This window comes from Giraffa tippelskirchi, chromosome 8, assembly GCF_054371585.1.
Source record: "Giraffa tippelskirchi isolate mGirTip1 chromosome 8, T2T-mGirTip1v1.2.pri, whole genome shotgun sequence".
Taxonomy (NCBI): Eukaryota; Metazoa; Chordata; class Mammalia; order Artiodactyla; family Giraffidae; genus Giraffa; species Giraffa tippelskirchi.
This window is the reverse complement of record NC_137282.1, coordinates 87,817,299-87,830,520: the sequence shown is the minus strand read 5'-3', so window position 1 is coordinate 87,830,520 and position 13,222 is coordinate 87,817,299. Positions and strand designations below refer to the sequence as shown.

At 40.1% G+C, this 13,222-nt stretch overlaps 1 protein-coding gene across 13 annotated transcripts in view; it reads right to left on the bottom strand.

Annotated features, from left to right (window-relative positions):
• Positions 1 to 2,028: 2,028 nt before the first annotated feature.
• ZNF131 (zinc finger protein 131) overlaps positions 2,029 to 13,222 on the bottom strand; it is a 28,453-nt gene continuing 17,259 nt past the window's right edge. For 4 of the 13 annotated variants that reach the window (XM_081517591.1, XM_081517593.1, XM_081517592.1 and 1 more), the window contains exons 5-8: positions 10,044 to 10,404; positions 9,719 to 9,941; positions 4,543 to 4,673; positions 2,029 to 3,893 (exon numbers count right to left, since the gene is read on the bottom strand). In XM_081517591.1, the coding sequence (XP_081373717.1) occupies positions 3,207 to 3,893; positions 4,543 to 4,673; positions 9,719 to 9,941; positions 10,044 to 10,404 (1,402 nt within the window). In that variant the 3' untranslated portion in view covers positions 2,029 to 3,206. Of the gene's footprint in view, positions 3,894 to 4,542; positions 4,674 to 9,718; positions 10,405 to 11,441; positions 12,998 to 13,222 lie in introns of those variants that run through there. The other 9 variants (XM_081517588.1, XM_081517589.1, XM_081517586.1 and 6 more) reach the window with 4 other exon arrangements.

Genomic DNA, 13,222 nt, shown 5'->3' with positions numbered 1-13,222 from the left:
CCATGTGCTGGGTGGGTGGAGCACCAGGCTAGGACAGGGATGTGCTGTGCACCCCGCGCCCCCCCACCTCACCCCTTTGCCCTATGGATCTCTCAGTCTGTTCCTGGTTTGTATCCTTTATAATAAACTACACTCCACAGTGCTTTCCTGAGTTCCAGGTCATTCCACTGAATTATTTAACCTGGGAGGGAGTGGGAACACCTAATTTGTAATTAACCAGGCAGAAGTGTGGGTACCCTGGGGACTATTTTTGGCTGGTGTCTGAAGTGGGGGCAGTATTGTGGATGTTCAGTTGCTAAGTTGTGTCGGACCCTGTGACCCCACGGACTGCAGCATGCCAGGCCCCTCTGTCCTCCACTATCTCCTGAAGTCTCAAATTCATGTTCATTGAGCTGGTAATGCTATCTAACCATCTCATTCTCTGCTATCCCCTTCTCCTTTAGCCTTCAATCTTTCCCAGCATCAGGGTCTTTTCCAATGAGTCAGCTTTTCTCATTAGGTGGCCAAAGTATTGGAGCTTCAGCAACAGTCATTCCAATAAATATTCAAGGTTGATTTCCTTTAGGATTGACTGGTTTGATCTCTCTTCTCACTTTCTGGAATCTGTGTTAATTCCAGGTACTGTCAGAATGGAAGGACAGCCAATTCTGTTTAGCAGTCAAAGATCTGCTGTTGAACAGTGGAGTAGGGTAGATAGGAGAGGCTCTCCTATCATTTTCCAGTGCTCTTGGGATTCCTGTGGGTGATCAACGTCTGGCAGTACTACCCAGCTGTCACACTCCAGTAGGAGTAAAGCGAGAACAAAATATCCAGTTCAGTACTTTAATATACATTATCGTTCCCTGGTGGCTCAATGGTAAAGAATCCGCCTGCCAATGCAGGAGACTTGGGTTCAATCCCTAGGTCAGGAAGATTCCCCTGGAGAAGGAAATGGCAATCCACTCCAGTATTCTTGGGAAATCCCATGGACAAAGAAGCCTGGTGGGCTACAGTCCATGAGGTTGCAAGAGTCTTGCAAAAAGAACATGACTTAGTGACTAAACAACATGCAAAATGCTTTAGAAACTGCAAGGTTTACTACCAGTGGGTAGCTTTCCTGGTCTTCTGTGATAATCTAATTTACTGGCATTTGGAGCACACACAGCCTTCAAACCTTTTGGGGAAAGTAAATGAAACTATATGTCCCTCAAACCTGCTTTTAAAGGCCTTGCCAAATCTGAAAACTCAAATAATTTTAATGCTTTGCTGTGCCTTTGTCCCTGATCTCTACATTGCAGCCAGGGCTCTTGAAAAATTATGTTTAAATATAAACCTTGTTTCATACCTTGGCTTAAGGGCACAGCATGAGTTATTTTCAGCATTCAAAATTCACTAGATACTAACTAGTAATTTATATATTTGCAACCACTGTCAGGAATTTAAACATTTTTTAAAACTACAACTCAGGAACATGGACATGTTAAGGCAAACTGAAAATTTCAGTTAATTCTGTCATCAGTATTTTCCGACTTCAAAGAAAAAAAAATACGTCTATATAAAACATAATTATGCCTTGTAGCAGATACCCAACTATCAAAGAGAACACACTTGGAAATGTTCATACACTTCGATTTAAAATAAAGACAGTCTCCTAATTCCTCTTATCTCTAAATCCATGACTTCTCCAGTCATGGAAAGCCATTCTCTTCAATATACTTCATAAATGTGATAACCATTTAACATCATGGTTACCAAAATGTGTTACATGGAATTGATCTTTTAAATTTAACACACTAGTAAGTGGAGAAAGGATTTTTTAAATAGGCTCTACTAAAATTCCACTGGCTACTGTGTCCCACCATGTAAAATAGCAAATATCAACCTCTTCCTTCTTACTTTCTTTTGAATTGATTTTTGAGGATTGGAGACATATACTGAGAATGTTATATCTCAACTCATGTATCAGTCATGTTAGTACAGATGAGAAGACACCTCTGATCACAAACCAAATTAAACACTGGTTAAATTGAAAAAAAAGAGTCATAAACACATAATTTTAAAGTTTACTTTAAAAATGTAAATATCTCCCAATATTTAACAGGTAAAGAAAATAGCATATTGGTTTATTTTCTGTAGTTGTTATATTTTATTTTCCAAGTAATACTGATTAAAAATATTTACACACCTACTTTTAAGTCCACAGTTTAGCACTCTTATTTGTATGGCTTTAAAAGTTATAGCACAAGATCTTTACATTAAGGATTGGGGGAAAAGATTCATTCAAAACAAAGCCTGATATATTATATACATGTTTTTCTCTGTACTTTATTTTAAATACATTAATTTTTAAATGATGCTCATCTTGTTTTCATCTGGTGGTAAAATACTAGTGCAACTTTTCATCAAAATAAAGTTTACCACTGATATAAATGAATTTTCCCAATTGAAAATGGCCCTTCAGCTGCCATTAAATGAAATTTCTCAACATAAGTGAAAAAGAATTGGTAGCTGTCATTATAAGAAAAAAATATAAAGTACTACAGCATCACCTACATTGCTTACAACACAAATTTTGAAAGAACTAGAGATGCTTTATAGAAGTTTAGTTGGTTTTGAAAAGGCACATGGGTGTGGTGTTTTTTTTTTAAAACATTCTAGAAATTTGCCACCACCACTCTGTTTCTGTTCCAGAGATGACATCTAAGACTATCAATCAGGGCAGACAAGAATGTTGTTCAAACTAAAGGAAGCCAGAAGCCAAAATTTAACTGCACAGTAACAATGCACTTTTCTTCATGCAGTCTTGTTTCCTATATATTCAAATTTTCTAACATGCATTAGAATACATAAACTTGTATTCTAATGATTTTACGTTTGATTTTACAACATGGGGGGGAAAAAAACTTGAGGAAGGACATGACCAAGGAAAGAGAGTAAGAACTCTTACCACAATGAAAATATACATTCGTACCCAACTATATAATAAGAATATAATCCATTTAAGTTTTCCAGAAATATACTTCTCAAAGCTTCCCATTCACTTATGGGAAACATCCCTCCTCTGTGGCAAAGTGGGGGGAAATCAGTCTGTTTCCATAGAAACAGTTCAACACAACAGGAAGAGTTTAACTTTGGTCCACATGTCTGTTAGCGTAAGGACAGTCACACTGCCCATCATCAGTTCAAAAACCCAACAAATAAATTTAAAAATATATGCATTTGTTATTTCACTCTAAAACTGGCATAGGTGTTCTGTTCTCATTTCCTGCCTTTTCAGCTTGGGAATCCACTGTCAATTTGGTCTCTAAACCCTCAGCATCTTCGTGTTCTTCTCTAGCAGCCTCAGCAGCATCTGCTTGGGTAGGCTCGCTCTCCTCTTGGTTCATGATTTCAGGGGTCACTTGATCCAAGTCTGCTTCTAGAAGCTCAGTTTGTACTTCCACTGGCATCTGATTTACCCGTTCAACATGCAGCTCCTCTACGTGGACTTCCGTACCTTCTTCAGTCTGAATTCGCCCCACTTCTAGGTAACTTACCTGGACCTGCTCTGGAAGCTCACTCATGTGTGACTCGTGCACTTGGCTGTCCTGAAGCAGGTCTGGATGGACCTGCTCCACAGTCACTTGTGCTGAGTCCACCTGAACCTGGAGCAGTGGTAACACATGCACCTTCCCAACTTGTTCTATGATAGTCATGGACGTCACCGGTTCAGTTTGCACACGTGTTTCTACTGAAAGAACTTCTTCAGTTACCAGGCGCTCTGAAATATTATGAGTATCACTGAGATGCCTCCTTAATTCATTTCCTTGCATAAACCACAAGTCACACAGAGTACAATGGTTGGGTTTATCTCCAGTGTGTATCACCAGGTGATCTTTGAACTGGTCCCAGCTGTTAAACACGCTATTACAGACCTGAAACAACCAAATAGTTAATGTTAACACTTACATTCAAACTGAAGGAAATACGTATTCAATCTGTATAAGGAAAAAGTTGCAGATTTTTCTGAATATGTTATAATTATAACATCTGTAATATAGTCTAAGGGATTTCATAAATCTTTTGTTTATTTGACCTTTTAGCTGTTGTAGCTAACAACTTAAATCCTTTCTGGGAAACATTTTAATATTGCCTTCATTGGTTAAATGTCATAAATTCTAGGAATATAAAAGTAACATTATTATACTTTCTTACATAATATCAACATTAAGAACAATCTCACCATTTGGAATAACAACACTAACCAAGGAAGAAGAGCCCACTAAAGCTGGTCTGCCTCCTTCACCCTACTCCAGAATTCCAATGACTGCTCTATGGTTAAGAATAACCATAATTTCACACTACTTGTTACTTAGGACATAATGTTAATAACATTAGTATCATCTAGGATTGGGTAAAAACAACAATTTCCCTTATAAAAGCAAGACAATTATTTTCTTTACTCTCATTTCTTTCTGAACTGTCAGCGCCATACTTTTGGTCTAGGCTTGTTACTCGTCACTTCTAACGATTTCAAACACAGACTTCTTTGCTCAGAATAGAGTACACCACATCCACACATACCTGACATTCATAAAGCTTCTTTCTCCCCTTTTTTGCTCCCACTCCAGTTTGGCATGCAGTCAAGTGACATTTGAGGGTACTATTTCTAGCAAATCGTTCATGACAATTTGGACATTCAAAAGGTTTTTCACCTGTTAGAATACAAAAAATATTGACAGATCAAGAAAAACAGAAAATGCAAAACGTTTTTTTCTTTTTGGGTAACTCTGATAGGACTGTCTTGAATGGAGGATCAGAACTTATAACTTGGATGTTTCCACCACATCTAAAAGACTTTTCTAAGAGGTGGAAATACAAGTTTTTAATGATTCTTATAACTGTGCTCTGGCAAAGAAATAAAAATTTGGATCTAAATGTTGTTCCATGCTTTTGCATTTCTTAAAAAACTGTCTATTTTCCCTTAGATAAAAATCAAAGTCAAATTCCTTTTTGGGGACATGCAGCCCTTTCCATTCCACAGCAATTTTTGAGCACTTACTGTATTGCCAAGCCATGTGCTAGGTAATGAAGATAAATTGTCTTTATTTTTAAAAGCTTTGTATCATAAGCCAGGGTATTTCAGGGGGATGAAATACATGAACATAAACAAATGCAATATACCACAGAGAAGAGGGCAATGGGAAATGGGCTGTAGCAGCACAGAGGAGGAGTGATGAATTCTGCCTAAAATGGACTAAGAGAAGGTCAGGAAAGTAAGTTTATTCCAGGCGGAGGCACAGAGGTGTAAAACAGCATGGCGGGTGAGGAGTAAGATGGGAGGTATACTGACTCCCAGATGGCTGGTTTAGAACACCAACCAGAATAAAGAACAGAGATGTTTAAGGAGGTGTGGAGCAGGGTGTCTTGCTGCTGCTGCTGCTACATCGCTTCAGTGGTGTCCGACTCGGTGCGACCCCATAGATGGCAGCCCACCAGGCTCCGCCATCCCTGGGATTCTCCAGGCAAGAATACTGGAGTGTGTTGCCATTTCCTTCTCCAGTGCATGAAAGTGAAAAGTGAAAGTGAAGTCGCTCAGTCGTCTCCAACTCCTAGCGACCCCATGGACTGCAGCCTACCAGGCTCCTCTGTCCATGGGATTTTCCAGGCAAGAGTACTGGAGTGGGGTGCCATTGCCTTCTCCAGGGTGTCTGGGGAAGATTATAAACTCAATTTTGAGTCTGGTGAGTTTGAGGTACTCAGAGCAAAGTGGCAAAGTCTGGTAGACAGAAGAACACTAAGGAAAATTAAGGAAGAAATTTCAGGAAGATGAGGTAGTAAACAGTGCCGAACCGAACAGAAACGACGGGTAGGGTAACAACAGGGAATTGGGGTCACACTAGCAAGAACACTGTGAGTGGTATGGGGCAATCAGGAGCCATGCTACAGTGGGGGGTAAGGGAGACTGAGCGAGGCAAGTCAATGAAAACAGTCAGTATAGAAATTCTTTCAAGAAGGTTTGGAAGTAAAGAGGAGAAGTGGCTCAATTGGGGACAGGTCAGTAAGACGTTCTCTCAGCCAGAAAAGAATCATTATTTATTTGTAAGGGAGAAGGAACCAGTGGAGAAGGACAGAGTGGTAGGAATGACAAGTGAAACATGGTTTTGGAGGAGACATTGAGATGTGGGATTCCTTGAAAAACAGGAAAATATCTTTCTCTGTAATAAAAGAGGAGGAGACAATGAAGGAACCACACAGGTTTCTCCACAGCTAAGTTGGGGTGTGGACGGGGGCTCGAGTACTGCACTGCAGGTCTAGAACGGCAACTAGGAAACGGAAGATATAAACCAGATACCAAAAGGCCTAATTTAAGGTCTGATAAGAATTTTTGCCAGAAGTGCTCAGCAGGGAGCAGAAGTAAATGACTACAATAATTCTAGGATGTAGAGTTCGAAAGCCAAGGAAATTTGCTTAGAGTACAAGAAAAAGTGACTCAGGAAGTATACAATGAGGATAAGATGAAGTCAGAAACGGGGCAATAAATGAGGTTTAAGGGATACAGAAGGACAGGAAGGCTAAATGAGGTTAAATGAGGTGGAGTCCCACAGCCAGAGGAAGGAAAGCAGGAGAGAAGTCAAGAGAAAGGATGATGCCTGGAGAGAACAGGACTAAGATTTCAGAGGTGGAGCCTCAGTGACGATCAGGTCCCAGACGTGACCCTCATACTCACGTGGAACCGACACAGTCAAGGAATAACTCTGAGCTGTGTTTTTTCCCTGAAAAAACAACTATAGCTTATTTTTTATATAATTTTCATAAGATGAAAAAATTAATGAGAAAAGACCTAATCACCTAGAATTACTGTTGGTACAGAACCTCTTTTACAACTCCCCAAATGTTGGAATATTGCTAACTAGAACGGTTTTAATAGTATATAATTTTTCACTATAAAATGAAGCCTACAAATAAAAATTGTCGTTAACTTCTTTAAAGGGCAATTTGATAATATTTGCCAAGATTTAAAATGCACATATCCTTTGATTTGGCAATTCTGCTGTCAAAAATTAAGTTACTTAAACATGTACACAAAAATTATGTACAGGTATGTTTACTGCAGCACAGTTTGTAATGAATGGCAAAAGACTAGCAACAACCTAAAATTGTATTATCATGAGTGATGAAGTAAATTAGGGCACGCCCGTAACTGAAATCCCATGTGGTCACAGTGGAAAAAAAAAAAAAGTACATTCATGAATGTTTCACATATTAAAGACTTCAAAATAAATTAAATGGTGTAACACTGTACTGTATACTCCTGTTTGTCTTTTTTTTTTTCAGAAGTTCTGTGTCTGTTTATGGTTACCTGAAAATGCAAAGAATATATCTGAAAAGATAAACTTAAGAAAATGAAGGCAGTAATTGCTTCTGGGGAGATCTATTTAAGTAGCAAACATTGACTTTTCAGTGCACATTATTTGAACTTCTGCTCTTTAAAAAATTAATTTAATAAAGCCAATAAAGTCTAGAAACAGTAACAGATTAATTATACTTTAGATGTGTAAAAAGTACAATCTTCAAAGTGCCTTTATCAATTTCTCTTATTTGTCACAACCCTGTAAAGTAGGTGTCATTATTCTTACTTACAGATAAGGAAAGAGATCCAATGATAAAGAGACCAGTCAAGTTCATCAGGCTGACAAATGTCAGAAATGGAGCCTGGCGATTCCCTGGCAGTCCAGTGCTTAAGGACTCAGCGCTTTCACTGCAGGACCCGAGATTCAATCCCTGGTCCGGGAACTAAGATCCCACAAGCTGCACAGTCAGGCCAAAACAACAACAAAAAAACTGTAGCCTGAATCTAACTCTGGTTTCCAAACCCACATTTTTTCCTACAATTCCATACGACCTCCCTGGAAAACTAGGGAATAATTATTTGAAAACATGGTTACAGGTCATCTTTACGTTCTCTTTCACACTGGGTGTCCCACAGGTACAGCTGTCAGTATATCTGCTCTCTCCCCTCATCCCCAAATTTTACCCTTCTTTATTTTTCTAACTTAATAAACTTTCAATCACTGAGCCACCCAAATCAGAAAGCTGGGAGTCACCTTCTCTTTTACCCCTTACTTGCTCAGTCATGTCTGACTCTTTGTGATCCTATGAACTGCAGCCCACCAGGTTCCTCTGTCCAAGGGATTCTCCAGGCAAGAATACTGGGGCGGACTGCCATTCCCTTCTCCAGGGGTTCTTCCCGACCCAGGGATCGAACCCAGTCTCCTGCATTGGCAGGCAGATTCTTTACTGTCTGAGCCACCAAGGAAGCCCCTCTTTTACCCCCACATCTCACCCATCACCAAACCCTGTTGGCTCTGCCTACTTCATGTTACACCTTCAAGCCTTTACCACATTACTGCCTTTATTCAACCCCTCATCCTTGTTTAGATTACTCAAACAACTTCCTAATTAGACCCAGTAGGGAGCCACCAAGGAAGCCCCTCTTTTACCCCCACATCTCACCCATCACCAAACCCTGTTGGCTCTGCCTACTTCATGTTACACCTTCAAGCCTTTACCACATTACTGCCTTTATTCAACCCCTCATCCTTGTTTAGATTACTCAAACAACTTCCTAATTAGACCCAGTAGGCTTCACCCACTCCAATCCTGCCAATTCTCTGTCTCTAATGCATAAATTTAATCAGAAATCTCCTTGGCTTAAATTTCTTAAAAGTGACCCAGTCTTCCTAGATAAAATCTAACTCATTTAGAACATTTATCTAAGATAAGTACATGATCTTAGCCTCATCTCCCATCACTTCCTCTCTCCTGTCCTTCAACCACTGGCAGGTGATCCATGAGGCCAAAGTGCATGTCATACAGTCAGCCCCAAAACTCTTCAGCTGCATCTCCTGGCGTTCCTCTACTTGGACCCAATTCTCTAGCCATAATAACCTGCTAACAAGTACTCCATATGGGTGACTTTTCTCTCACCGTGTCTGTACACTTAGCTTCTTTTACCTGGAGGGCTCGTCTTCCTGGCTAACTCCTTTTCCTTTGAGAATCATCATAGGATAAACCCTCGGAAGCCATCCTTGTCCTCCACCATGAATGGCATAAGCAGGCATTCCCACAGACTCTGTGCTTACCTCTATCAGCACTTAGCTGACTGCCTGCTTGTCTCTCTTCACAGAACTCTAAACTCCTTGAAGGCAGGTACTCTAAATCTCCATGACCTAAAGTACAGAAACCTTACCCTTTTCATCTCCCTGGCTGTCTACCAGTCCTGACATATTTGCCTTGGAGAGATGAGGGAGATGGGCAAATACTGTCTACCTATCTGCCAGGTCAAAACAGATAAGCAAATGTTGCAAAGGTATAAACATGTTTGGAATTGTTTGTAAATGTATTCATCTATGTAATGTGCTAACACAAGGCAGATAAAGTAAAAACAGTTAACAGTGAAGTTTCATTTAATTAAAATTTCATAATTAATAATCTTAATAATCACAAACAGTGTTTATGTGTATCTTAAAAATACAAAAATTGGCAAGGTGTAAGAATGACAACTTCAAAGTTAATACTGATTTTGCTTTGACAGCATCAATATCAACAAACTAGTATTATAAAAACAGTGCTCAGCCTACATATTAGGAAACACACGAAATCGTTTCTATAACACTAATAAAAAAGAATTTAGACACTCAGCTTGAAGTGAATGTGGAAAAAAATAAACTTCTAATATAAAATATTTGTTACTTACCTGTATGTTTTCGAAGATGCTCTTTAAAATGTCCAAAGTGGTCAAACTGCTTCTCACAGTACTGACATATGTGTATTTTTTTCCCAGTTCTCTGCTTCTTACTGACTCCACCTTCTTCAAGGTGGTAACAACTGAGGTGCTGTTTCCATGCGCTCTCCCGAAGATACCTTTTATTGCATATTTCACACTTGAAACTCTCAGTGGAGTGTGATTTCATGTGTTCCTTAAAATGGTAAAACAATTTAAATGAACGGTTACATTTCTCACAATGGAACAAGTCCTTCACATGTGACAGCTGAAGTTCCACAATTTCAATACCTTCTACCTGTTTGCTTGTGGGGTCAGATGCACAGCCGTCTTCATCTTTAATCTGCCCTTTTCTATCGCCTTGGCGGTACTTGCTGGTAATATCTGCCAACAATGCCAGAGCGGAATCATCAGAGGAACCTGTGCTCTGAATGTACTTTATGGACTGCTTGGCAGAAGCCACTTCCTCCAACGTTTCGATGCCTTCATCTTCCACTTCGATTGTGCCTTCAGCAATCTCCACCTCAATTTCAACAGGTTCAGATTCTGCAGATGGCAACGACTCAGTGATAACATTTGAAGTTTCTGCAATCTTTCTTTTTTTTGCTTCACTTTTCCCTGTGGTATTTTCCTCTAGTGGAGCTGAGTTTTCTTTGTTTCTGGAATACATAACACAGGGGTTTAAAAATTCTCTAAGACCAATCAATCCAACTAGGCTTTTTGGAAGAAACTGATAAGCTGATAATAAAACTTGTATGGAATGGCAGAAAACAAGACTGCAAGACTTATACTAGCTGATATCAAGACTTATTATAAAGCTACAAAATTTAGACAATCTGACTGGCGAAAGGATAGACATGGAGATTAACAGAGCAAAATAAACTCCAGAAACACACTACACGTGTAGAGTCAACTGATTTTTGAAAAAAGGTTCCAAGATAATTTGGTGGAGAAAACATATGACAGTAATGTTGGAACAATTGCTATCCATATAGGAAAAATAAACCTTGACCCTTACTCACTTAACATACACAAAAAAATTAAAAATGGATCACAGATTTAAATGTAAGAACTATTACACTTCTAGAAGAAAACTGGATAAAAATCTTTGCAACGCTGAAAGATTTCTTAAATAACATGCAGAAAGCAAAAACTCTGAGAGTAAAAATTGGTAAGATGGTTTTCATCAAAATTAAAAACTTTGTCCTTTGAAATATATAGTTAACAGGAAGGCAAGCCACAGACCAAAAGAAAAATATTTGCAAACATATTTGTCAAAGGTTTTATATAGAGAATATAAAAAGAATTCCTACAATTCAATAAACTCAATCTCTTCAGACAACTGTTGGGTGACAATTCCCCATGAGTCCCTCGTGTTTCTGCATATCTTGTGAAGACAGCTTTGGTTCTGGACTATTTTTCAAAGGTGTCTGCAGAAAGGCCAACAGCCTGGGAATACAGAGTGGCTCCTCTGGAGAAGATAGCTTTCCTTACTGTCCATATAATAATGTCCCTGCTATGGGACAAAGGTCAGGCAGGTATGTCTGCAGCCCATTCTAAAAGACTCTGGTTTCCCAAGCTGGGGCTTCTTCATCTGTGATGAAAACCAACCACATGCAGGCCACTTTATGTCACCTCTGGGACTTGAAGAAGGGAAGAGTGGCACAAATAGAGTAATAAAGTCCTTTTTTCTGACCTACGAGTCCTGTTATCTTCTATCAGCATCCGTGAAATCGTGGCAGGATAATTTGCTGGCTTGCAAGTAGGGTAACATCTCTGATCCCTCACAGATCTTGCCAGATATTGGCAACCAAGAACAGGATGCTGAAAAAGACAAGACTTTCTGGAACAGGAAGGATGAGACCTCATAGAGCAAATGGAATTTGAGGAAGTCTACTGAAGCTGGCATCAAACATGTTTACCAAATTGTATGGTCAACTGGGCAATAAATGGTTCTCTACTTACTTGCCCACTGCTCTGAGTTGAACTGTGTGCCCCCAAAAGATATGATGAAGTCCTGACCCAATACCTATGAATGTGACCTTATTTAGAATGTCTTCGCAGATGTAATCAAGTTGAGGTCATCAGAGCAGGCCCTACACTATGTCTTCGTAAGAAGGACATTGGACCCAAAGAAGAGAAGGCCATATGAAAACACTGAAGGAAGATGGCAATGTGAAGATGGAGGCAGAAACTGGAGTTATGCTGTCACAAACCAAGGAACACCTGGGGCTACCAGCCGACGAGAAAGGAGAAAGTCAAGTCAAGGAAGGAAGGATTCTCCTCTAGAGGCTTCTGAGGGAATGTGGCCCTACCAACAGCTTGATTTAGGACTTCTAGCCTCCAGAATTGTGTTAAGACACGCAGTGTGTGGTACTTTGTTATGGTAGCCCCAGGAAACGAAAACACCTATATATAAGGAAAGGTACACTCTTGAAAAAGCCATCACTGCGGAAGTCACGTCTGAGTCAGTTCAGAGGCATAAACCGCGTGGCCCCAAGTGGAGAGCAATGTGGATGGGGCTATCAAATCAAGAGAACCCCCAAACAGACATTGACAGTGTCTGCAACGACCTTTCTGCCTGCCACAGGGCTTTGAGGGGGATGAAAACACTGGAGGTTTGTCTGGCCTAGCCACACGCAGCTCAGGTGCTGCTGGAAACCAAAATGTACCTTACTCACTGGCAAAGTCACTTTCTCTCTCCACAGCATTTCCCCTTCTACCTTTTCCCTTTGCCTCTAACTTGACTTTACCTGCTTGAAGAGAATTACGGTTGAAGCCAAAGTCTCCTTGCTCTCAAGAGTAAATAGTAAAGACATTATACACACCCAAGCATGCTGAGGAAAACTCAAGGATGGTAAAGACACAAGTTGCCACAGCTCTGTTATATTCCACAGATGTCCAACTCACCTCCCATCTCTCATCCTCAGAGAGAGGAGGTGCTTGCATTCAAGTGCTGGGGTTTGGGCAAGGTCACAGAAGGAAAGGGAGGCTGTCCTTTGGGTGGGGCTGACGTTACATAAAAACTCGAATAAACATTGTGGCCAACACAATATATACTGTCATTGCTTTGACATCTGAATGCATACCAGGGATTGGTATGGTATGGGCATTTACTACTTCCCCATAAGTACCAGGGATGGACCATCTCAATCAAGAAGAGCCACATGTAGACAAGAGGTACTAGAAGAAACTCCCCTAACATTAGCCACCAGTAGCTGGATCAGGATTTAGCACAAGTGTCTCTATCTCTTGATGTATATATTGCTGATATCCTATTGACTGGCAACCCTGAAGTCTCAGTCTGAAAAGCCCTGGCTATAGTGTCACGACACTTCTACCAGCAGAGACTGCTGATAAGTGACTAAGTGAAACTCGCTCAGTTGTGTCCAACTCTTTGCGACCCCATGGACTGTAGACCGCTAGGCTCCTCTGTCCATAGGATTCTCTATTCAAGAATACTGGAGTGAGTTGCCA